This window comes from Pseudorca crassidens, chromosome 15 (assembly GCF_039906515.1).
Source record: "Pseudorca crassidens isolate mPseCra1 chromosome 15, mPseCra1.hap1, whole genome shotgun sequence".
In the NCBI taxonomy this organism is placed as follows: Eukaryota; Metazoa; Chordata; class Mammalia; order Artiodactyla; family Delphinidae; genus Pseudorca; species Pseudorca crassidens.
Genome location: NC_090310.1, coordinates 15864546 through 15888005, shown reverse-complemented (window position 1 = coordinate 15888005; position 23460 = coordinate 15864546). Strand labels below are relative to the sequence as shown.

The 23460-nt window shown below is 48.3% G+C and overlaps 2 protein-coding genes across 5 annotated transcripts; one reads left to right on the top strand and one right to left on the bottom strand.

Annotated features, from left to right (window-relative positions):
- Nucleotides 1-790: 790 nt before the first annotated feature.
- On the top strand, nucleotides 791-9245 carry ZNF771 (zinc finger protein 771). Of its 4 annotated transcripts, none has more exons than XM_067706154.1 (3): nucleotides 791-919; nucleotides 1568-1717; nucleotides 8191-9245. In XM_067706154.1, exons 2-3 carry the CDS (start codon nucleotides 1577-1579, stop codon nucleotides 8992-8994), a joined length of 945 nt encoding a protein of 314 aa, XP_067562255.1. In that variant the 5' UTR covers nucleotides 791-919; nucleotides 1568-1576; the 3' UTR covers nucleotides 8995-9245. The 4 variants fall into 4 exon arrangements, with proteins under 4 accessions (XP_067562255.1, XP_067562257.1, XP_067562254.1 ...); XM_067706156.1 differs by having other exon boundaries at nucleotides 864-919; nucleotides 1555-1717; XM_067706153.1 differs by lacking the exon at nucleotides 791-919 and adding an exon at nucleotides 1099-1216.
- A 2877-nt stretch (nucleotides 9246-12122) lies between these two features.
- Nucleotides 12123-15181, bottom strand: DCTPP1 (dCTP pyrophosphatase 1). The gene is made up of 3 exons (XM_067706158.1): nucleotides 15029-15181; nucleotides 14239-14349; nucleotides 12123-12617 (listed from the first exon to the last, which is right to left on the bottom strand). Exons 1-3 carry the CDS (start codon nucleotides 15124-15126, stop codon nucleotides 12317-12319), a joined length of 510 nt encoding a protein of 169 aa, XP_067562259.1. The 5' UTR covers nucleotides 15127-15181; the 3' UTR covers nucleotides 12123-12316.
- Nucleotides 15182-23460: the final 8279 nt, after the last annotated feature.

Genomic DNA, 23460 nt, shown 5'->3' with positions numbered 1-23460 from the left:
TCTGCTACCAATTTCCTCATGTAACCTCATTTCTGAGAGAGAATTTGGTGCAACAGGAAGAGCATGAGGTTTGGAATTGGCTACTTACCAGCTATGTGACTTTGAGCAAATTACTTAAGTTTTTAGTTCCGTCATTTGTCAAAGGAAGGTAATATGATTGATCCCCACAGGGTTGTTGTAAAGAGACAACCAGGGATTGTAAGCACTTACTGAATGTAATTTCTCTTTCATCATTTCTGAATCTTCGTTGCCCCATTCATAAATTGGGAGAATTAGGTATCTTTTTCAAGAGAAGTGGGAAAATACAGATCTTTACATGAAATATCTCAATTTTTAAATGTTGGAAATTAAATTTTGTAAAAGACCTCTCGTGCTTCTTTTGAAGTTAACTTTTAAACCTGAGAGCCAAACAAGATACTTCTGTGGACTGGATCTGGTCCGTGTGCTATAATTTTCCACCTAGGCTACTGGGTTGCTGGGGATGCTGTGACAGTACTTACTGTGTAACTTAGGCAAGTCAGTTAGCTTCAATTAGCTCATCTGTGAAATGGACCCACCTTTGTGCGGATCGAGATCAGATGTGCAAAAGGCTTAGCATAACGATGGCGCATAAGAGGCACACCACGCAACAAACAGCAGCGGTTGCTTGGATGGCTGTTGGTAAGTATGTATTCAAGGAGCAAGATATCCCAGAGAGCAGGAGACCGTGAAGGCGACGCTGCGAAAGGAGAAAAGATGGGAGAAGAGGCAAAAAGAGGGAAGGGACGAGGTGAGGAGGCAACAGGGTCCGCCCTCCAGGCGGGGCGCCAGCGAGAGGCCCAGGCAGGGGCGGGAGCGCACGTGGCCTATTTCGGGCGGAGCAGACGCGCTTGGCCGCAGCTGAGACCTCCGAGCCTGCCGCAGGAGACGAGCCTTTAAGGTAGGTCACTACAGGACTGTGAGGACCTTGAACACCGACTAGGGCAGCCCGGGGTCTTTGGGAGTCGGAGTTGAGCGGAAGGTACTGGGTGTGGGCTCGCCACCCTCCCGGGGCAGTTTGGGCCGGACGCCTGGGTCCTCTGGCCCCTCCCCTAGGGGCGGGGTTAGGTATTCCTACCAATGGCCAGTCGTCAGCGAGGCCCCGCCTACTCCCCGCCCCCGGAGTCGCGGCGTCGCAGAGTGCCCAACCGCCCGGCGCCCTGGCCTGGGGCAGCTCGAGCGCCCGAACCTGTGGCTGGTGAGTGCGCACCCCCTCAGGGTCTCCGTCCCGATCCTGCCTCCAGCCCGTGCCCTAGAGCTCCGGGCCGCGGACCCAGGCACCGGGGAGTGACTCAGCGCGGGGAGGGTGGTGACTCACTGGGGCTAGAGATTCGAAGTGTTCAGGGCCTTGAATGCCGGGATGAGTGGGGTGAACGAGAGTCTTCCGAGCTGGTCCCGGGATAGGGCTGGGGCCTAGGGCCGGGCTGGGATAGAGGGAAGAAGGTCAGACACAAAGATCACAGGAGAAGCCACGGCTGCACCGCCTTGTGTGGGCCAGAGCCATGGTGGGGGGCGGGTCCTGAGCTTCTGACTCAGCTCCCTGCCCCAGGACACCAAGATGCCCGGTGAACAGCAGACAGAGGAGGAGGAGGAGGAAGAGATGCAAGAAGAGATGGTGCTGCTGGTGAAGGGTGAGGAGGATGAGGGTGAAGAGAAGTATGAAGTGGTGAAACTCAAGATCCCCATGGACAACAAGGAGGTACGTGTTCCACACCCTGGGGTCCCTTCGCCCCTAAACCTGGTGCAGGTCCAGCCTCCCTCACACAGAATCCAGGGATCCTGTCCCTACTTTCCCTTGACTCTCAGGGTTGGCCACCCATCCTTCTGTCCCACAGTCCATGCTGCCATCATACAGATGTCACGCCTACTGTGCCAGGCTCTGTGCTGGGTGCTGGAGAGTAAACGCTCTCCTCGGTTCCTCGAGGAGCTTGATGCCTAGCAGGGTTAGACTGACAAGGGTGTTGAAGGTTTAAAGAGAGGAGTTTTAAGGAGATCAAAATATGAGTTAGATTTACCCATTAGAGACCCTAACTGCCACTAGGTATAGTTCTACTTCCCAAAACCCTACAGGACTCCCACCCACAGCCAGAGCAGCCCTGAGTCCAGCTGGAAGACTCCTGGGCCAGATTTGTGGGCCCAGGCTCCCTCTGATTTCTTCCTGCACAGGCGCCAGTTCCCAGAAAAAGAAAGTTCTGCTGCCCCCTAGTGGGTGTGGTGGGCCCTAGGGGGAGGGGGCTGGCTGCTGTGGCCTCCTCTTCCAGTCAAAATAACTATTTAGGGAATTCCCAGGCGGTCCAGTGGTTAGGACTCTGCGCTTTCACTGCGGTGGCCCGTTTAGTTCTGTTTTCTCAGGCTTCCTTGGCCCATCCTCCTAGCTCAGCCTGCCTCTTCCGGCCCTGTGAATCCCCTGGTCTCCACCTTTGGCCTATAAGTTAAGAACTCAGACTCCAGAGTTTAGGGTGGACTTCCAACTCTGTCACTTACCAGCTGTGTCACCTTAGGCAAGTTTAACCTCTTTGTGGCTCAGTTTCCTCACTGGTACAAGGGAAATCATAATAGCACCTACTTCTTGGGGTTGGGAGGATTAAATGAGTTAATACATGTAAAGAGTTAGAACTGTGTCTGGCACATAATAAACACTATGTAAGTATTTGCTGCTATTATTCATTTTTCTCCCTAAAGTTCAGGACCTTGGGCTAGGTCATCCTTCTGGAGATTTTTCTACTCATTTTTCTCAAGGCCTTTCTGGGCTGAACATCCTGAGGCTTGGGAGTGAACAGGGAAACCTAGAACATGGAGGCCTAGAGAATTGAGGGCAAATAACTCAAGGCAGTGGGGAAGGCTTCATGGAAATGACTTTGACGTGGGCCTTGAAAACTTAGTGGGAATTTGGCAAATGGAGGAGGAGGAAGGGCATTTCAGGATGAGGAAACAGCAAAAGCAAATGCTCAGAGAAGATAAGGCCAGAGAAGTAGGCGGGGCCAGAGAGTAAAAGGTGTTGAAAGGCAGCTTAGGAGTTTGGACTTACTCTGTTAGGTTATGCGGTGCCATCAGAAGCCTCAAATCAGAGGAGAGACATGATCAGATTTTCTATTTAGAAGAATCGTGGGCTGCTGTGGGGAGACCAGGTCAGGTATGGCTGGTAGCCTGCTCTAAGGTAGTGGCAGCAGGGGAGAGAAGATGGAAATAAGGGGGTTTTGGGGAACATTGACTGGACTGGATGGAGCTAAGGATGGGAAGGGTGGGTGTAGGCATGGCTAGTCATGAAAAGGCTGTAGAGCTAGACTCTGAATGGTATCATGTAGCGGTTAAAAGCATTGGCTCAAATCCTAACCACTATTTACCAGTTTTGCCTCGACAGCCTTTTCATCTATAAAATGAGATAATGAAAGTAAGATCCTTGAAATCCAGTCTAAGTATCACGTGGGTGACTGGATTTGGAGGAGGGTGGAAATGAGAGTTACACACACACATCCCACAAGATAGCTCATCAACTTGCTGTGTGGTCTCCCTGAGTCTCGGTTTCTATGAAATAGTGGTCTCCAAAGCTCCTTCTAGTGTCAACATTCTGTGACTCTCAGCTCTCACCCAGTCCCATGGCCGGTCATTGTCCAGAACAGGCCTTAATTATGCTGCACTCAGTAGCTGGAATATTCTCTCACTGCCTATTAAAATCCAAACTATATTTAATGAATAGAAGGGTTTTGTCAGAGGGCTCTATGTACATCCAGTCCTGTCTCTCCCTGCTTAAAATTGAACCCTTGAGTGGTATTCTGTTTCCCTCAGCTCCTGCGCCTGGCATTCAAAGGTCTTCATCGTCTGACCTCATGGCTTCATCTCTAGTCACTCAGCACCCAACCCATGCCCCAGCTTCAAACACACCTGACCCTTCTTACCTCGAAGACTTTGCCCATGTGGTCTTTCAACCTGTAGAACCCTCTTCACCTTTCCCACCTGCTTTCCCTAGGAGTAGTGCATCTCCTAGATCAGGCTTCTTCATTTTTGACATGCGTACATATCACCTGGGGATCTTGTTAAACTGAAGAGTTTGATCCAGTAGGTATGGGGGGGACTTGAGATTCTGTATTTCTAACAAGTTTCCAGTGATGCTGACGCTGCTGGTCTGTGGACCACACTTGATTTAGCAATGAGCGAGAGGATAGGGATTGTACTTTATACTCTGTACTCAAAAGAAGGGAGATTCTGACGGCTAAAAAAGCCCAGGTGAGGGAGACAAACTGTGTAGGTAACCTTAAACTTGTCAGTGAGATAGAATTGCATCATTCTATGAGAGAAGAGGTGTTTTAGATAATGACAGACTTCCAGTGTAAACCCTGACCCTGCCGATGGATTAGCTGTAGGACCTTGGTAGTCACTTACTTCTGAGTCTTATATCCTTATTTTAAAATGGTGCTAATACAGCCTAACCCAAAGGGTTGTGAGAATTTAAAATAAGAACATGGGTGGAAAGCACTTACCACACTTCCTGGCACACAGTGAGTGCTCAGTAAGTGGTAGTTATTGTTATTAATTAGAAAAGTAATGGCTGAGGAAAAAACTGGAATGTTTGCTCTGGTTTAAAACAAAAACAAAAACACCTTAAGCAGGAAGACAAAATCACTAACTTTATTTTTTATTTATTTATTTTTAAAATAAATTTATTTATTTATTTATTTATTTTTGGCTGCATTGGGTCTTTGTTGCTACACTCAGGCTTTCTTTAGTTGTGGTGAGCAGGGCTTCTCATTGTGGTGTCTTCCTTGTTGTGGAGCACGGGCTCTAGGCACGCGGGCTTCAATAGTTGTGGCTTCTGGGCTCTAGAGCGCTGGCTCAGTAGTTGTGGCGCACGGGCTTAGTTGCTCCATGGCATGTGGGATCTTCCCGGACCAGGGCTCAAACCTGTGTCACCTGCATTGGCAGGCAGATTCTTAACCACTGCGCCACCAGGGAAGTTCCAAAATCACTAACTTTAAATACTTGGATTGTCATATTCTTATACTACATGTATCCCCCTAGTACCCTCATGTTATAGTGCAGATACCCTGTATTCTAATTTTTAAATCTAACAGCTGTAGAACTTAAAAGGCATGTAAGTCTGGTATTTGCCAGGCTTCAGTCACTTACCTGTTTGCTCATTTATTTAATGCTCTTCTTCAGATAGATTCACATTGTTTTGTTAAATAAATTTACCCTCATCTGAGCAATAATACTGATGAAATTGTGGGTTTCATGTGATCTGTTGTTTTTCTAATATCCATGAAAATAAATACATAATGATCATAGTAAGATAAGAGTTAGCCTACATAACTCTTAGAATCCTCTTGCATTCTGTGATGTGCATACCTCAAGTCGGGAAATATTGATCTCACCTAGCCTACCTTGCCTTCCTTGGTTCACTGAGGCAGGGGAAGGGAGGGACTTGCCTGGGGTCTTAATGAGCTAGACTCAGCCCCTCTTACGAAGATTCTTCCTAGGGCACCCAAGGCCCCTCCTCCTGGAGCTGGAGATACCAAGGGTACTTGTGTGAAGAATTTCTTTTTCACAAGATAGTGAATCCAGCATAAGGAAGTCCTCAGGCTGGTCAAAGTCACCTTAAAGAAGGGTGCCAAAGAAAAACAGGCCAGAAAAATACAGATATAATGAGAAAAATTCTCTCCACGATGGCTGACGTGATGAAATAAACCCAATAGATGTCAAAACCGGGGCAAGACTGGAAAGCATGACCTTGAATTCAGACTGCCGAATTTGCTGTGGGGAGTTTCTCGATTTAAAGTATCAAGTTGTATTTTAACCTTGAATCCCTCTTAGAGAGTGCCAGGCACTTGGAGTCCAGAGGCTGTCACATCTTCATGCTGTGTGTGTGCAGGGAAGCAGTGTAGCCTACTGGTTAAGGGTGAGAACTCTTAAGGTCAGTCCTGACTCCCACTGGCTATGTGAATTTAATCTCTCTGAGCCCAGTTTTCTCAAAAGATAATGCCTGACTCAAGGGGGAGTGACAGGAAGATTTAATACAATAATGTACATAACATAGCACTGTCAGATCTTTACACTGTAATGTTATCATTATCATGATAATAGTATTTAAGCCAGAGTTCCCTTGGCTGGTGACCAGTTTCCCAAACTGCCTTGTTTTCAAATTTCTGAGGTGGTTACCAAAAAGCTACTGTCTTTTTAACAAAGGATCTTGAAGGCCCTGAAGGTGCCCTCCTTACAACTTCAGAAAGAAGAGGCCTCGCCACTCCCTAGTTGTCATTTACCCTCTCTTAACCTGTTTCCTTATCTATAGAAGAAGAATAGTGATAATCACTTGGTGGAGATGGAATATGGGGAGAAAGAAGCTAACACTGTCTTATGCTTAATATGTGCCTGGTTTTTCATTTGGTCATGAATTAATATCCTATTTGCTTAGTCCACAGTAGAGATTTAACACCACTTTTGCTAGGATGAGCCTTCTCTTTTCTAAGAAGGAAGCAATGTTTCCTCAGTATTCCTCTTTACTGTTAGTACAAACTGTTTTCCCTTCATCTGCCTCTTATAAAGCATTTCTTTTTCTGATTTTATCTCCAGAGGCCCAGACCTCATGAAACTGGCTTATTTTTGAATTTTTTTCATTTCAGGCCTCAGAATAGTATTTGGGTTTCACCCTGGCTGCCTTTTTTGCAGCTTAAAAAATGATAGGTGCTTGCTCTTGAAAGTTTATTAGAGAGCCTGGACTTGATGGTGGCCTGGTTTCTAAGACACCGTGCTCTCCTGGGTCTCTTACCTCACTGGCTGCTTCTGCTCAGTCTCCTTTGCTGGCTGCTTTTTGTCTTGCCACCCCCATTTCTCTCTGCCTATTCCTTGGGCGAACTCATCCAGTCTCAAGGCTTTAAAAACCACCTCCACGCTGATGCCTTCCCAATTAACATCTCCAGCCTGGGCCTCTCTCCTGAGCTCCAGATGTGTCAAGGAGAACTGCAGATAAGATCAGAAACGGATAGTAGGTACCAACTTGCGCCTCCCTCCACCCTCAGCTCTGTAGATGGCAATTCCGCCTTTGTAGTTGCTAAGCTCAAAATCCTTGGAGTCATTTTTACTCCTTTCTTTACACCTCATGTCTAATCTACTATCAAATTTGCTGTCTCAAACTGCAGAATATGTCCAGAAGCAGACCACTTCTCACCACCTTCACTTCCCAACTTTGTCACTGGGTCCAAGCCACTGTCTTCTCTGGCTTGCAGTACAGTAGCTTCCTCACTGCGTTCCTGCCCCCTCCCCTCCTTTATTCTTTTTTTTTTAAATTAATTTATTTTTTTTTGGCTGCGTTGGTTCTTTGTTGCTGCGCATGGACTTTCTCTAGTTGCGGCGAGCGGGGGCTTCTCTTGTTGCGGAGCACAGGCTCCAGGCGTGTGGGCTCAGTAGCTGTGGCTCACAGGCTTAATTGCTCTGCAGCATGTGGGATCTTCACGGACCAGGGCTTGAACCCTTGTCCCCTGCATTGGCAGGCGGATTCTTAACCACTGCACCACCAGGGAAGCCCCTGAAACCTTTTAAAATATGAGTCTAATCTGTTCCCCTCCTTGCTCAAAACCGTCTAACATCTCTATTGAGTCCTCACCTCATTCACATGCAAGGCCCTATGCTAAGATATCCCCTTCAGGACCACTCCATGGATTACTCTTCCCCTCCTGCCGTCCGCCCTAAGCACTGTTTCTGGCCATTCCTAGAACAGGAAAACTGCTGTCTCAGGGCCTTGCTTTTCCCTCTGGAACCTGCTCTCTCACCTCCTTAGGTCTTCGCTCATGTGACATCAGCGAGGTTCCTCAACCCTATTTAAATTTGCAGCACCCCCTCCAATACCAGCACTCCTTATCCATTCTTCCTGAAACTAGGAATTAAAAAAAAAATTTAATGTTGAATCCCCAGTTCCTAGAACAGAGTCTGGCACATTGTACGCGTTCAATAAATACTGTATGAATTAATAAAGAATAGCTAGAATTACACTAGGCATTGTGCTATGTGCGTTTATGTTAATCTCATTTAAAGCGCACAACCGTCCTGAGAGGCGCACCCCGTGGCTTTTCCTACTGTACAAACGGGGGACGGAGAGGCTGCAGCCGGCAGAGCCCCAGGTCTCTGGCTCCCGAGCCTCTCGGTCAGGGCTGACCTGTCCCCTGTCCCCTCTCCCCGCAGGTCCCGAGCGAGGCGCCAGCGCCGTCGGCGGACCCGTCGCGCCCACACGCGTGCCGGGACTGCGGCCGCGCCTTTGCGCGCCGCTCCACATTGGCCAAGCACGTCCGCATACACACGGGCGAGCGGCCCTTTGCGTGCACCGAGTGCGGCCGGCGCTTCTCGCAGAAGTCAGCGCTGACCAAACACAGCCGCACGCATACGGGCGAGCGGCCTTACGAATGCCCAGAATGCGACAAGCGCTTCTCGGCCGCCTCGAACCTGCGGCAGCACCGGCGGCGCCACACGGGCGAGAAGCCGTACGCATGCGCACAATGCGGCCGCCGCTTCGCGCAGAGCTCCAACTACGCACAGCACCTGCGCGTGCACACGGGCGAGAAGCCGTACTCGTGCCCGGACTGCGGACGCGCCTTCGGCGGCAGTTCCTGTCTGGCGCGCCACCGACGCACGCACACGGGCGAGCGGCCGTACGCATGCGCCGACTGCGGCACGCGCTTCGCTCAGAGCTCGGCGCTGGCCAAGCACCGGCGCGTGCACACGGGCGAGAAGCCGCACCGCTGCGCCGTGTGCGGCCGCGGCTTCGGCCACCGCTCCAACCTGGCGGAGCATGCGCGCACGCACACAGGCGAGCGGCCCTACCCATGTGCCGAGTGCGGCCGGCGCTTCCGCCTCAGCTCACACTTCATCCGCCACCGTCGCGCGCACATGCGGCGCCGTCTCTACATCTGCGCGGGCTGCGGCCGGGACTTCAAGCTACCCGCCGGAGCCACTGCCACTGAGCGCTGCCCAGATTGTGAGGGCAGTTGAACCGCCGTTCTTGTCTCCGCGGGGTGCGAGCTGGGGAGGGGCACGCTAGTATCCCGACCTGGGGCTGCGTTAACCTGGACAACTCCCCGCCCCGCCTCCTGCGTCTCAGATGGGGTGGGACGGCGGGCCTGGCTGCCCTGGAACTGGGAGACAGGGAGGATCCCCTACCGGGGGTCCCTGGAAACGCGCCCACCTCCCCCTCATTACATCCCCTCGGCCCGTGTTAGAGTGAATAAAGTATTATATCCTCACCCCACCCGTGCCTGTGAATGAGGTGGGTGGGGTGTGAATTAGGAGGAAAGTTGGGGGTCTCTCCAGGCTTAGGTGATTTAGGTGAATTGTCATGGAGTCAAGTGGGGCTATAAGCCCAAAAGTGTTCCAGGAACTGGTTTTGTGTGTGTGTGGAGTCATTCCACGCTTGGCCCTTGGTTATGTCTTCATGACCTCAGACCTAGAAGGGTCCATAAATTTAGCGCATTTGTGATCAACAGGCACTGCATTCTGCAGAGCTTTGAGTGAGCCGGCATGAACCTCATGGAACTTGGTCTAGTAAAGAGAAGCAATAGTGGAAACTTTAGCACGAGGTTAAAGGACTTCACTGCTACATTATTATTAGCTCATTTTCATCCTCAAAGCATCCCAAAGTGAGGTAACTCTTTTACCTCCATTTCTGCAGATGAGTAAATAGGTACCGACAGCCAGTGAATGGCACAGTGAGGACGAGTACACAGGCAAGTGCAGTCCCTTGTCATTGGAACTCTGTTGGGGGAGTTGCTGGATAGGAGAGGTCTTCAGTGCAGTCTTGGAGTTTAGAGAGGCTCTTCTCAGAGGTGGCATTTAAGCTGGTCTTAAGGTCAAGAGAGTTGGGGTTGGGGACGTATGGAGAGAACCCCTGAACCTGCATGCCAGACTTGTTAGAGCTTGCAGATGTCCTCTGGGGTGGAAGGCAGGGACAACAAGCAAGGACGTTGGCAGGAGACAGACCACTAAGGACCCTGGAAGCCAGGTTAAATGTTCCAAGGCCACAAAGAAGCCTTGAGGGATTAGAGGGGAGGGAGGCATATGGCATATTATTGAGCTAGAATTAATAGGAGTTAAAGTGGACGTGCGGAAAGGAGAGATGGGGCTGATTTCATTTCTTAGCTTGGGTGACCGCAGGCAGTGTCATTGAGATGGGGACACAGGATGAGGAGCAGGAGCAGGAGTTGAAGTGGCAGCAATCGTTACACCCCAACCTGGACACATTGAGTGTGAAGTAAATGTGGACGGGTCAGGGAGGCGATTGGAAGTAACACCTTGGGGATATCAGGTCTGGAGGGCATGGCACCACATCCAGAAGAGGTTAGTAGAGAACTTGAGTCTGTGACAGAACAGCCAGAGGTAGAAAAGCAGAAGTGTCTTGTCTGGGAAATCTAGAGGAAAGTGTTTTATGGAGGAAACAGCTCAGTCAGATGCCACTGTGGTGTCCACTGTGTGTGAATTCGGGGAAAGTGATGAGAACGGTTTCAGTGGAGGGGTGGGGGGTGAAAGCCAGCGTTGAATGGGTTAGGGTAGAAATGAGACAATGAAGAAGCAGAGTGGATGGGTATAGATCCATTTCAAGAGGTTTGGCTGTGAAAAGCATGAGGGAAGTAGCTAGAGTTTTGTTGGTTTTGTCTTGTCAATACGAAAGAGAGTCAGGTATGCTTTTTTCTTTTTTTTTTTGCGGTACGCGGGCCTCTCACTGTTGTGGCCTCTCCTGTTGTGGAGCACAGGCTCCGGACGTGCAGGCTCAGCGGCCATGGCTCACGGGCCCAGCCGCTCTGCAGCATGTGGGACCCTCCCAGACCGGGGCACGAACCTGTGTCCCCTGCATCGTCAGGCGGACCCTCAACCACTGCACCACCAGGGAAGCCCTCAAGTATGCTTTATGTGCTAATGGGATGGGCTAATGGAAAGGAAAAGACTTTGATTATATGGAGGAGAGAGGAGATAACTGATCAAGGAGACAGATGAAATAAGAGATCAATAAGCTAAGGCTCCTGCTATCACTGGTGGGCAGAGGAAAGGAGGGTTTGGGAAGTTAAAGCTAAAGCAGTTCCAATCTGATGGATTCTCTTTTACCTAGGAAGTAAGAGAGGTCACTGGTTAGGAGGAAGTGACGTCATTAATAAGAGTGAGGCCAGTAAAGGGAAATGCTTTATTTTACTGATGTGGAATCAGGTTTCACCCTGTGAAGGCGGCAGGCTGCTAGTTCCCTGGGTAGCTCTGAAAAGAAAGTGATGTGCCTGGGGTCACACAACGGGTGAATCATACACACCCAACACTATCTTTAGGTGTAGAAGTGGAACAAGCAAATTGGCCTTGGGAGAGAAGGAGGGGGCTAAGGGGTCCAAGCCCCAAAAGAGAGGAAGCCCTGTTCTGCTTCATATCAGACAGACCTGACCCTGATTTGTGCTGGGGGCCAAGGGAGAGGGGCAGAGAGCTCTCTCAGGGACAAGGCCCACGCCTGCCTTAACTGTTGAAATTTCCTGCTCTGTGCCCCTGAAAGTTTTGAGTTGAAAAAGCAAACAGATAATGACAACTGCAAACTTACACTGTCCTAAACACTCTACTTAGAATAACTTACTCAAACCTGACAACCCTATTAGGTAGATAACATTATTTTCATTTCATTTAATGTATTTATTTATTTATTTTTGGCTGCGCGGCACGTGGGATCTTAGTTCCCCGACCAGGGATGGAACCCACGCCCCCTGCGGTGGAAGCGCAGAGTCTTAACCACTGGACCATCAGGGAAGTCCCTTATTTTCATTTTAGATGAGGAAATGGAGGCACAGAAAGATGCCAATATAATCCAGAACATCATCCGGTATCAAAGATGGCATTTGAACCCATACAACCTGGCTCCAGAACCTGGGCTCTTATCCAACACTACATAAAGCCTCCAGTCTTGTTTAGAGAAGGGGAAGGGACTTACTTGCATGAGGTCAGACAGAGAACTTACTAGAAATCAGATCTCTCTGCTCTGCAGGTGGGCAGTATAATAGAGAAACATGGGCTTTGGGCTCACAGGTATCCCTGGTACCCCTCTCCAGCATGTGCTGAGACAGAGAGCCTCCCCAGCTGCCCCAGGAAGAATCCAGAAGTTGCTAACCAAAACTTTTATTGAGAGAGAAAAAAACAGGAGGCTACCTACTGGAGGTTCTTGGGCCTCAGACCTCAAGAAGGGTAGCGCCCAGGCCCATGATCTGTTAGGAAAGGACTAGAATGAGGTAGCATGGCTGGAGCACCCTCTGCTCCTCAGATGCCGTGCTGAGTTGCAGGTTCTGTGCCCATGTTTCTAGGTTGAGGCCTGACCTGTGGACTCACAGGCAAGGTCTGCAGGCCCCACAGCCTGGTTTTCAGAGGTGGCCCCATGGGGCAAGTCTGTGTACTTGCGGGCAGAGCCGCGGGACAGATGCACTGGGTAGCGTCGCCAGTTGGTGTCCATCTTGGAGAGCACTGCTCGGGGCAGATCTACACGGCAGCGGGCTGCCAATGCTACCAGGTAGATGAGGACGTCACTGAGCTCCTCTTGAAGGGCTGCTCGTTCCCTGGGGGGCCAGGCTTGGGGCCCAGGCTCCTCATCCGGCTTCCACTGACTGGGGACAGGACACAAAGACAGGCACACACACATAGATGCTAGCTAGGCCAGTGGGCTCCACCTCTCTTAGGCGCACACCCCAGGCCTTGCAGCAATGAACTCCCACCTCCTAGGAAGTTCCTCCAAAGACAAGTCAACCCAGCTAGGCCCTGGAATCTTCATGGTGGGGAAGAGACCCCATCAGATGATTCACCCAGACCTCTGTGTCCCTACCTGAGCCAAGGAGTAGCCAAAAGACACAATTCTACTCCTCCCCTGCCGGCCTTAGCCACTGCCACCCCAGACTAAACCTTAGACCTGGACCACTGCAGAAGCCTCTAACTCATCTTCTTACCCTGCACCATCTTTTAAAAGCACAAATTACATTTTGTCCCTCCCCTGCTTAAAACTCCCCCAAGTGTGCTTGGAATAACATCCAAACTCCTACCATGCCCTCCAGGTCCTGCATGAACTGACTCCTTCTTCCAGTGTCATCATCCACCATGCTCCCTCTCACTCCCCACCTAAAGCCACTCTGGCCTTTTCTGCCTTGCAAACGGGCCAAACTGTCACAGGGCCTTTGCACTTACTGCTCCCTCTGCCTTGAATGCTCTTCCCCCCATCCTTCCCATGGCTGGCTGTTACTCAGGTCTCAGCTCAGATGTCACCTCCTCAGAAAAGCCTCCCTTCTGTTACCTTCTTTCTCATCACCTTGTGTTACTTTCCTCATAGAACTTGTGACAATTCCACATCTTTTAAAATTAGTTCACTTATCTATTGTCAGTCTCCTTGCACTGTGATGGTAGGAACTGTGTCTATCTTGTTCAAGGCCATATCTCGATTCTAGAGGACATAGCACACAGATGGTGGTCATGAATCTGTAATGAACGAATGGCTTGCCCTCACACACATCTGTGCCCTCATTTGTCCATCCCACAGTGACTGCCCTGACTTAGGTCTCACCACCTTTTGCGTCATCTACACCAGCTTCCTCACTGGTCTCCCCTGACCCAATTCTCTTGGGGATCCAATCCACCCTGCAGACACAGTGACCTTTCTACCATTCAAATCTGGTCAGGTGTTCTGTCCAAACTCCATTACTTCCCAGCCCTGATTCTATCATTCTGTGTTCCTATCCTACCCCTGTCCTCCACAGCCACAGTATATTGAGTGCCTATTGTATCCCAGCCACTTGGGACACACCAGAGACCAAAACAGACAAAATCCTTGCTCTTCCTCAAGAAGCGTACACTGAAGGAATCTTATATTCTCCCTGAATTTAACTTGCCCTTTCCCACCTCACTACCTTTGCAAATGTAAACTCCCCCTGTCTGGAATGCCATAGGCAGGTCTTCTATAGAATACCTGCCTTTCCACCCCAGAGGCAGAGGTAAAGGACAGTTACCACTGTCCCCTCTTAGACCTGGACCTGCCTTGCTGTTTTCACACCTTTCTCTCCCAGGAGACTGGGCACCCCTAGAGGGCAGGGACCCATAAGTCATCTTTGTATGCCCAGCAACCATGTACAGAGCTTGGTAGTGAGGAGGGGAAATTGGATCCAGGGATATCTAATGGTCAAATAAATCCTCCCCTCCCCTCCCCAACACACAGACTCTTCCGGAAGCCTATCATCTACTCACAAGAGCTCTGCCAGCTCCCCTACTTCCCCTACCAAGGCCAGGAGGAGGTTCCGAGGTTGGTGGAACTGGTCCCAGTCTCGTTCAGCAGCAAACTCAGCATGGAGGCGGCGGCTGGAATAGGAGAAAGGGGTGGAAGTCCAGGTCCCAAGGTTAGGGGATGGGGGAGGAGATGCAGGGCCCTGGCAGGTACCTCAGTGATATGTAATGGGGGCATGGGTATCAGGGGGGATTCTGCAACCAATTCCTTGGGTGGCCTAAGCAAGTCGTTTCCTCTTTAGGGAACTTGGTTTCCTCATCTATAAAATGGGTGGGACCTTACACAGACCCTAAATTGTCGAAATCTAATAATACCTTCTTTTTCCACCTCCTGCTGCTGCTTCTGCAGTTTTCCTCCATCTGGAATATCCCTATCTCTGTATATCTAAATCCTATTGATTTTACAGAATACAGCTCCAGGACACTTCCCCTAAGAAGCCCTCTTTGATTTCCTCCAGCAAGAAATGCCTCCCACCTCTCAACACTACATTTACCACCGTCCTACCTCCGGCTCCTGGAGGGCAGAGACAGGGCAGAAGCAGCATCGTACTCCGGTATATCCCCTGCCTCAGGTGTGCATTAAGCCCATTTTACAGAGGAGGAGGTTAGAAGGCTCGCCTGCGGGGGTCAGCCAGCAGAGCTAGGACCTGAGCACAGCTGCTAGCCTTCTTCCCGACCACGTGGAGGGGCCCTCCCCAAACGGAGGGAGAAAGGGGGCGATCTCCCCAGCCCAGCCTGGGCAAGGACGGCTTACATGTCCTCGAGCGTTGGTTCCGAGCTGAAGCTGAAGGGGGCGGCAGCAGCAGTGCCCTCTCCTCCTGCATCCCCACGCGTCTCCCCACCCGCGGACATACCGCCCACCCCGCCGCAGCCCTGACTTGCTGAAGAATCTGGAGCCAAGCTCGGAGCCCCCGCCTCCAGAGCGCCTGACCAATCACAGGCGTTCATGATTGCTTCACGGGGGCGGAACCAAACGAAAGACCAATTTCTTACGTGGAGTTTGCTACAGCCCGCCCCTTACCCGGACAGGACCAACCTAAGAGGACTTGCGTTCTTTGGCGCCGGCCCCCGAATTCTTCAGTCTTAAGCAAGCATCTTAAAGGTATAGGTACCAGATTCGACCAAGGGAAGAGACAAAAGGCAGAGAGTGGAGAGCGCAGGCGCATCACTTCCCTTTTGGGCGCCAGATGGCGCCAAAGCAAAATGATGGCGGGGAGCCCCGTGGAGAACCCCAGCAATGAAGGGTTTAAACGAGAAAGGGGAATTTATCAAAAGGATACAGGAATGTCTCCAGGATACAGCTGAGCCTGAGAGTGAACTAGAAGTAAGGTAGCTGTTTCAAGTATTTTACATATTTATTTATTTTTTGGAGGCCCTGCTAAATCTATAGTTTCTTTTTATTTTTATTTATTTATTTTTTATACAGCAAGTTCTTATTACTTATCTATTTTTTACATATTAGTGTATATGTGTCGATCCCAATCTCCCAATTCATACCCCCCACCCTGTGCCGCTTTCCCCCCTTGGTGTCCATACGTTTGTTCTCTACATCTGTGTCTCTATTTCTGCCCTGCAAACCAGTTCGTCTGTACCATTTTTCTAGATTCCACATATATGCGTTAACATACGATATTTGTTTTTCTCTTTCTGACTTACTTCACTCTGTATGACAGTCTCTAGGTCCATCCAGGTCTCTACAAATGACCCAATTCCTTTCCTTTTTATGGCTGAGTAATATTCCATTGTGTATATGTACCACATCTTCCTTATCCATTTGTCTTGTCAATGGGCATTTAGGTTGCTTAAGCATTTTACATATTTTTTTTTAATCCTCACAGCAACTCATTCAATCCTCAAGTCAGCCCTCTGAGGTAGGTAATACTATAATAATCATCCACATTTTAGAGATACGGAAAATGAGAGACTGAGTAGTTTAACTCAACACCTAGTAAAGTGGTAGCCAGGTTTCAAATTCAGGCAGTTTGGCTTCAGAGTCTGTTAACCCCTATGTCATATTGTCTCAAATGGTGATAAGTACGATGAAAAAAGAATCTGGGACTGGTAGGTAGCAAGACAGAAAGGACCGGGATCCTTGATAACATTGCTGAGCCACTTACTTTTACAAGTTACAGAGATGCCCTGATTTAGGACTCTGGTTATATAATATAATAAATCCCTTTATCGAAGGACTTCCCTGGTGGTCCAGTGATTAAGACTCCATGCTCCCAGTGCAGGGGGCCTGGCTTCAATCCCTGGTCAGGGAACTAGATCCCACATGCTGCAACTGAAGATCCTGCATGCCACAACTAAGACCTGGCACAGCCAAATAAATAAATAAAATATTTTTTAAAAAACTGCTTTATTGGTCAAGCCACTTTTAGGGTTTTTTGTTTGTTTGTTTTGGGTTTTTGTTGTTGTTGTTACTCGTCTTTGAGAAAGTGATATTTAAGCTGAGTAAAAGTCAAGGGGAAAAATCAAGAGTACTAGGTAGAGAGAACAAGAGTGCTTAAAGCAGGAAAGGCTTGGCATGTTCTAAAGGCAAAAAGAATTCCAGGATGGCAGGAATGCAGTGAGCAAGGGGGAGAATGGTGGGATATGGTGTTGGAGAAGGAAAAAGAGGCTAGATCAGATCAATCAACCATGGATTTTATTTCATATTTTATTTTATTTTGGATTTTAACTATTACGGGAACCCTTTGGAGGATTTTAGGCAGGGGAGCAGTATGATCATGTGTTGTATTTCTGAGCCCTCTGACTGCTGTGTTAAGAATGAACTGAAGAGGGGACTTCCCTGGTGGCGTAGTGGATAAGACTCCACGCTCCCAATGCAGGGGGCCCGGGTTCCATCCCACGTGCTGCAACTAAGGAGCCCACCTGCCACAACTAAGACCTGGTGCAGCCAAATAAATAAATATTTTTTAAAAAAGAGTAGCATTCTATGTAATTTGACCTTATATTTAAAAAAAAAAAAAAACGAATGAACTGAAGAGGGCAAGAGTAGAAGCAGAGAGATGAGTTACTGCAGTTTTCCAGCAACAGATGTTGCTGCCTTGGACTGCTGATGGCGGGTGAAGATGAAGAGAGGTGGATGCATATTTTGGAGACAGATCTATAGGCTTTGGTGGTTTTGAACTAGTGAGATGGGAGAAAGGGTAGAATCAAGCATGGCCTACAGGTTTTGAGTGTTGAGCAACTTGGTGGATGGATGGTGACTCATACTGGGATGTGGAAGATGAGGTTCAGGATTGAACACATGAGGCATCAGAAGCGTGTTTTAGGACAAAGCAAGTTGAAGACGCGTATCGAATTGGCAGGTGGATTTATGAGCCTAAGTTTTAGAGGAGAGATCAGGGCTAGAGATTCAGATTTGGTAGTCTTAGTCATTTAAACAGTACCTAAAGTCAGGGAATTGGAGAAGAATAACTAGTACCAGAATCTAGGTAGACGAGACCAAGATTTGGGCTACTCCAACATTTGGCAGTTGAGCAGAAGAGAAAGGTGAGGTAGGAGAAAAATTGACGGAGTGTGAAATTTCGGAGCCTAAGGGAGGAAAGTGTTCCAGAACGAGCGGACGTCTGATGCGGCTGAGCTGCTGGGTAAAATGAGAGCACAGAATTTGCTAGATTAGGCAACATGGAAGTTGGATATAGGGTGTGGGAGATAAGAGGGAGTCCTGAGTAACTCCTTGGTTTCTGGCTTGAGTAAATGGATGGATAGTTTTGTCATTTGCTGAAATGAGGACACAGAAGACCTGGGAGTTGGGGTAGGAGGGAAGATAACGAATTTTAGTTTGGAACACGTTGGGTCTGAGATGACTCTAGAACATCCAGATGATGTCCAGCAGGCAGGTGGACAGACAGGTCTGAAGTTCAGAGCATTGAACTGCCTTATGGATCTGGGTACTGAAAGTTTCAGGAGCCAAGTGCCACCCCTAGCACCTTCCCTGGTGTTTGCTAAGCTTCTCCAGACCAGAACCCAAACTCTTACTGGAATGTAAAACACCCCTTGGAGAGCAGTTTTCTCAGGAGTCCTCTGCATCTCAGATTTTTGAACAGTCAGGTTTCCAGGACTTCTAGAGTTCCCAGGTCAGATGGTCCTTGGAGACGGACCCGAAGGAGGAGGCGCTCTCTCTGAGACTGCCTCTGCCCATCTCCCCTAGGAGATTCCCTGGCTGAGTTGTAAAGCTCCTGCAAAGCATCCTGCAGGGACATCCAAGTTCTTTGCTCCAACGGCATCATCCTCTAAAGACCAACCAAACTCAGCATCAGCACGGCATGGAGTTGGGGGTGGGGGCGGGGGAGACCCTCACGAGGGAGAAGGAACAGACATGAATATATGATTGGCCCCATCATCTGGACTTCTCGTCCCAGGCTCTTCCTGAACCTTCACCCCACATCCTGTTAGTTTTCTCCATTCTCCTCAGTCACATCTAGGCAGCCAGACTTCTTTAGTCAGGGCCTCAGTGTACTTGGTCTTGCTTTTTGGTCCACATTTGTGATTAGCCCTTTAGAAGCCTATCCCCCCAGAGACTAGGTGCCCTAGTCTTTTCAAACCAAAGGTGTTTCCCCAGTGCAGGCTAATAAATGTTTAATGACAGGGTGGACGGGCTGGAACAGGCAAATGTGTCAATGCACACATATGCCCTTCTGGTACTCAAGAGTTTGGCCACCTTCCCCACTACAGCCAAACAGATGCAGCTGTTTCCAGTAAGGCTCTTTGGGAAACCCTGGAGTAGAAGTGTCAACAGCAGCTGGAGAACAAAATAACAGAAGCCCATAAGCTGGGTAGGTGGTATCAGGGTGGGGGAACCTAAGCCAGTCGGAGGTCCCAGAGACAGCAGAGTGTGATGGGAAACTAGGAGTCAGGTGATTGGGAACCTATCTACCAATGCTCTTGGGAAGATTGTTTCTCTTCTCTGAGCCTCAATTTCTCTATATAATGGGGGTCTGGCCTAGGTGGCCTCCAAGGACCCTCCACAAGTGTGCTAGGAGGACCAGGACAATATGTATTTTGTTCATGGCTGGATCCCGAGAATCTACTGCAGTGCTGTTCTTATTCGAGGTAGATCCATAGGCCTTGTTGGTTTTGAACTGGGGGACAGGAGAAAGGGTGCTGCTATAATTAAAAATATTTCTTCTTAAATTTTTCAGGAGGAGTCATGACAGAGGCTTTTAGGAACCTCTAGCCTAGCTCAGTCAGGCCAGGGAGTCCCCAACACCCTTAGAAGTCCTTCCCCAACCTACTTACCCAGCTGTATCCCCCCACACACATGCTGAGCAGGTGTTCCGCACTCTCCCTGCCTTTGCTCACATAGCTCCCTCCATCTGCAATGCCCATCCCCCTTCTCTGCGTAGCCAAATGCGCATTCCGCCCATCCTGTAGAGCCCTGCTTCAAAGCCACCTCCTCTGGGAAGCCTTCCTAAACTTCCTCCAAAAGGACATAATTTGGTTTTATTTTATTTTATTATTTATTTATTTTTGGCCACGTTAGTTCCCGACCAGGGATTGAACCCGCGCCCTCGTCAGTGAAAGCACAGAGTCCTAACCACTGGACCGCCAGGGAATTCCCAGGACATAATTTGGTTTTATAAAGCACTTCATCCACTCTCACTCTCGTGGCGCTTACCACTTCTTGCCTTAATTTGGGGCTGTTTGGTGTTCCTGTTCTAGATCTCCCCCTACACCGGGTCTCCTGGAGAACAAAAGCAGTGTCCGGCTTTTGTTTCCCCGGGACCTGGTACTTGAGTCGATCTAATAAATATTAATTTAGGGAGCAGGTCTCATGGGATCCTCTCCGTAACTCGCTGCCATAGGTGGGTATGGCTGCACCTATTTTACAGATGAGGAAACTGAGACCCAGAGAGGTCAGGAGACTTGTCTGAGATCACCCAGAAAGGTGAAGGCTGAAGCTCACCAGCACTCCCCAGTGCTCTTCAGCAACTGAAAGACGTCTCCCCACAAAGGAGTAAAGGAGGCAGCTCACATGTGCTTGGGTATCTGCTGAGGTCACCTTGCCACTGCCTTTCCTTCTGCCCTTCTGTCCTTTCTTTTCATCTTCCTCTCTCTCTTTCTCTACCTTCAATTTCCTCTCCTTTTTCTTTTCTTCCTTTGGCTCCCTTTTCCTTTTCTTCCTCTTTCTTTTCCTTCATCACCTTTCTTACCTCTGTTTATACCTGTGATTCTGTTCTGATTTCCACCCGAGGCCTGTCACCTGCACTACCTCCATTTTGCTGCCCAGCCCCTCCCCAAGGAATAGTTGGGTGCCTACCTTGCTTCCAACCCCTAACCCTTTCTAGGTTAACTAAGAGGACCCAGGCCAGGGAAGCATCCAGTCATTTTCCTGCCCTTTTCTACTGCCCACCCCAAGCAAGAAAATAAACCAGTTAGAGAGCTGTGTAAATTGATAAGCAGAACCAAGGCCCAAATTTCTTCTCCAAAGCCTTGTCTTAAGAGATTGGTGGTACCAACTTCCACCACTAGGAGACACCAAGAGCAAGGAAAGTGTGAAAACAGAGGGTGCTGGGGTCCCCAGTGTATACCTCACTCAATCATTGATTCAGTATATTCCGAACACTAACTGTGGGCCAGACTATTCTGAACACTAACTGGGGGCCAGACACTGTTCCAGTGCTGGGATACAGAACATCCTCTGCCATCCTGGAGCTTACATACAAGCAGAAAGGGACAATTAAAGTAAACTAAGAAATTTTCAAGATAATTACAGATTAGGATAAAAGCTATGAAGCCAATAAATACGGTGATGAGTTGGGAGAGTAGCTGGGTGTTGGCTGAGGTCAGAGAGGGCTTTTATGAAGAGGTTTTATTTGAGCTGAATTAGGACTAAGAGTGAGCCAGCTGCATAGAGGTGAGGTTCCAGGCGGAGAACAAAGGATCTTGATTTGTTTGAAGCACCATGGAAAGGCTAATGGGCTAGAGTTTAGTGAGAGAGGTAGGGAGAGTGCTGTGAGATGAAGGGTCACAAGATGAAGCAGGGATTTTGTGGAAAGCTATTTGAGAGCTTTGAGCTCTGAGCAGGAGAAAACCCGATTGAATTTATCTATTTATTATTTATTTGTTGTTGTTAGATTACATTTTGTTTATTTTTCAAGGTTTTCTTTTTGGCTGGAGTTGATAACTGCCTCATTCTTTTTTTTGGCTAATTTTCTACATAATTGGTAATTGTCACTAATTCTATTTACATCTTCTGATAACCTTCCAATACAATTTATCACACAATTAAACATACCAATCCTCTATCAGTTCCATTTTCCTTTTCTTGGAAGCCTTCCAGGCTTCTGCTCCAGCATGGGCTGGTTCTTCTCTATGCCTGCTGGACCGCTATTACCTTGAGAGCTCCCTTCACCTTCCACCTGTGCTGGGTTGGGTTTCCCGGACCCCATGTTTTTCTCTTTCTCCGTTTGCTCCCTTGTTTTTCTGGAGCACATCTTCCAGTAGTTTCTTGAGAAGGAGTGAATGGGATGAAACCACTTTGATACCTTCCATGTCTAAAAAATATCCTTATACTATTTGTTTGAAAAACGTAGCTAAATATAGAATTACACAGAGATCATTTACCCTCAAAATTTTGAAAGCATTGCTTTTTTGTCTTTTAGCTTCCAATTCACTGCTGAGAAGTCTGATACCAAACCTTTGTTTGTGATCTTCCCCTCCCCCCAGAAGATTTAGGAGAGCAAAGTGATTAGAAGCATGGACTTTGGAACCAGGCTGTTTAGGAGACTGCCAGGGCAACCTTGGACAGATTTCTCAATCTCCCTGCACCTCAGCTTCCTCATTTGCGAAATGGGGTGGTTGGAAGTTTACAGGAGTTAATACATATAAAAGCCCTTAGAACAGTGCCTGGCAAAGAGTATGTACCAGGTAAGAATTTGCTATTGTTATTATTAGGGCCTCTTTATCCCTGGCATTTTAAAATTTAACAGTAAAATGAGTGTAGGCCTTTTTCCACTCACAATGCTGGGAATTCAAAAGGCATGTGACAGTTGCAATTTTAAACTTTAGAAAACTTTCTTGTATTATTTTTTGATCGTTTTCTTTCTTCCATCTGCTTTATTACCTCTTTCTGGGACTCTTAGACGTTGAACCTCCTGGCTCATCTCTGATTTTCCTACTTTTTTTTCCTTCTATCGTGCATCTCTTTGTTTGTCTCCTTTCTGATGTCAACTTTACCGTCTAAATCTTCTACTGAACTTTAAGATTGTAGCTATATTTTTATATTCTAAGTGCTTTGCTCTCTTATTATCTTTTAATGGATACTTTATCTTCTTTTATTTCTGCTCTTTTTTTTCTTTTGCTCCCTGTATTGTCTCCTTCTTGAGTTTGTTTGTTTGCTTTGACTTCTTTCAAGTTGGAGGCTTGCCTCAAATATCTGGTGATCCTTGCCTGCTCATATTTGAGAATGAGGCATTAAAAAGAATGTGCTTGAGTGAAGCTTTTCAACTGGGAGGCTTCCCAGTACAGGGATTTTCACCGGGGACTCCCTAAATGTTTGTATTTATAGGTCTTTTTTCTGGGCAGGTTTATATTCTCCAGAGGAGTCTATTCCACCTGCGCCAGGCAGGGGCAGTATAAGCTTCCTGGACAGTGTTTCTAATAGCTAAGCTGAGGGAGGGGGCTGGACAATCTCATTTTTGTCTTTATTCTTGTTTTTGGTGAGGCTCCCTGTCCTCTGCTCTGCCTGGTGCCCCTGACTTTACAATATTTTTTAAATTCACATTTTCCAGAAAACAAACCTCCATTTACCTACACAGGTGAGAGGCAGTCACCTGGTTGTGACACAGGGGAGAAGATTGAGAACTGCAAAGATCTAATTGCCCTGTGCATAAATTTTTAACCAGTATCTCCGTTCTCATCCCCACCCTTTGACCCCACCTTCCTTAGTACATTCGGAGCGTATTTCCTTGCTTCCTGTTAGTGTTCCCCAACTCTGAAGGCATTTATACTTCGCCTTCCTCTGTTCTTCTAAGTCAGTTACCCCTCTTCCGCCCACTTGCCATGTTCCAAGATTTGTTGACACCTTTCTTTACCTATTTCCTCTCCCACCCTCTAGTCCTTGGGATTTATGCCTGTTCTCGAGTCCTTTACTGTCAACGCTAAATGTATCAGTTGGTTCATTTTATAAGACTGTTAAAGAATCAGAATTCCAAAGATACAAACATTAGCCAGAAG

Excerpts from the sequence above, each read along its gene's own strand:
- ZNF771 (XM_067706154.1), top strand. The coding sequence starts at position 1,577 with ATGCCCGGTGAACAGCAGACAGAGGAGGAGGAGGAGGAAGAGATGCAA. Across the intron at positions 1,718-8,190 it reads TCCCCATGGACAACAAGGAG|GTCCCGAGCGAGGCGCCAGC; the intron begins GTACGTGTTCCA and ends CTCTCCCCGCAG.
- DCTPP1 (XM_067706158.1), bottom strand. The coding sequence starts at position 15,126 with ATGTCCGCGGGTGGGGAGACGCGTGGGGATGCAGGAGGAGAGGGCACT. Across the intron at positions 14,350-15,028 it reads GAACCAACGCTCGAGGACAT|CCGCCGCCTCCATGCTGAGT; the intron begins GTAAGCCGTCCT and ends CTCCTATTCCAG. Across the intron at positions 12,618-14,238 it reads GGGGAGCTGGCAGAGCTCTT|TCAGTGGAAGCCGGATGAGG; the intron begins GTGAGTAGATGA and ends TCCTGTCCCCAG.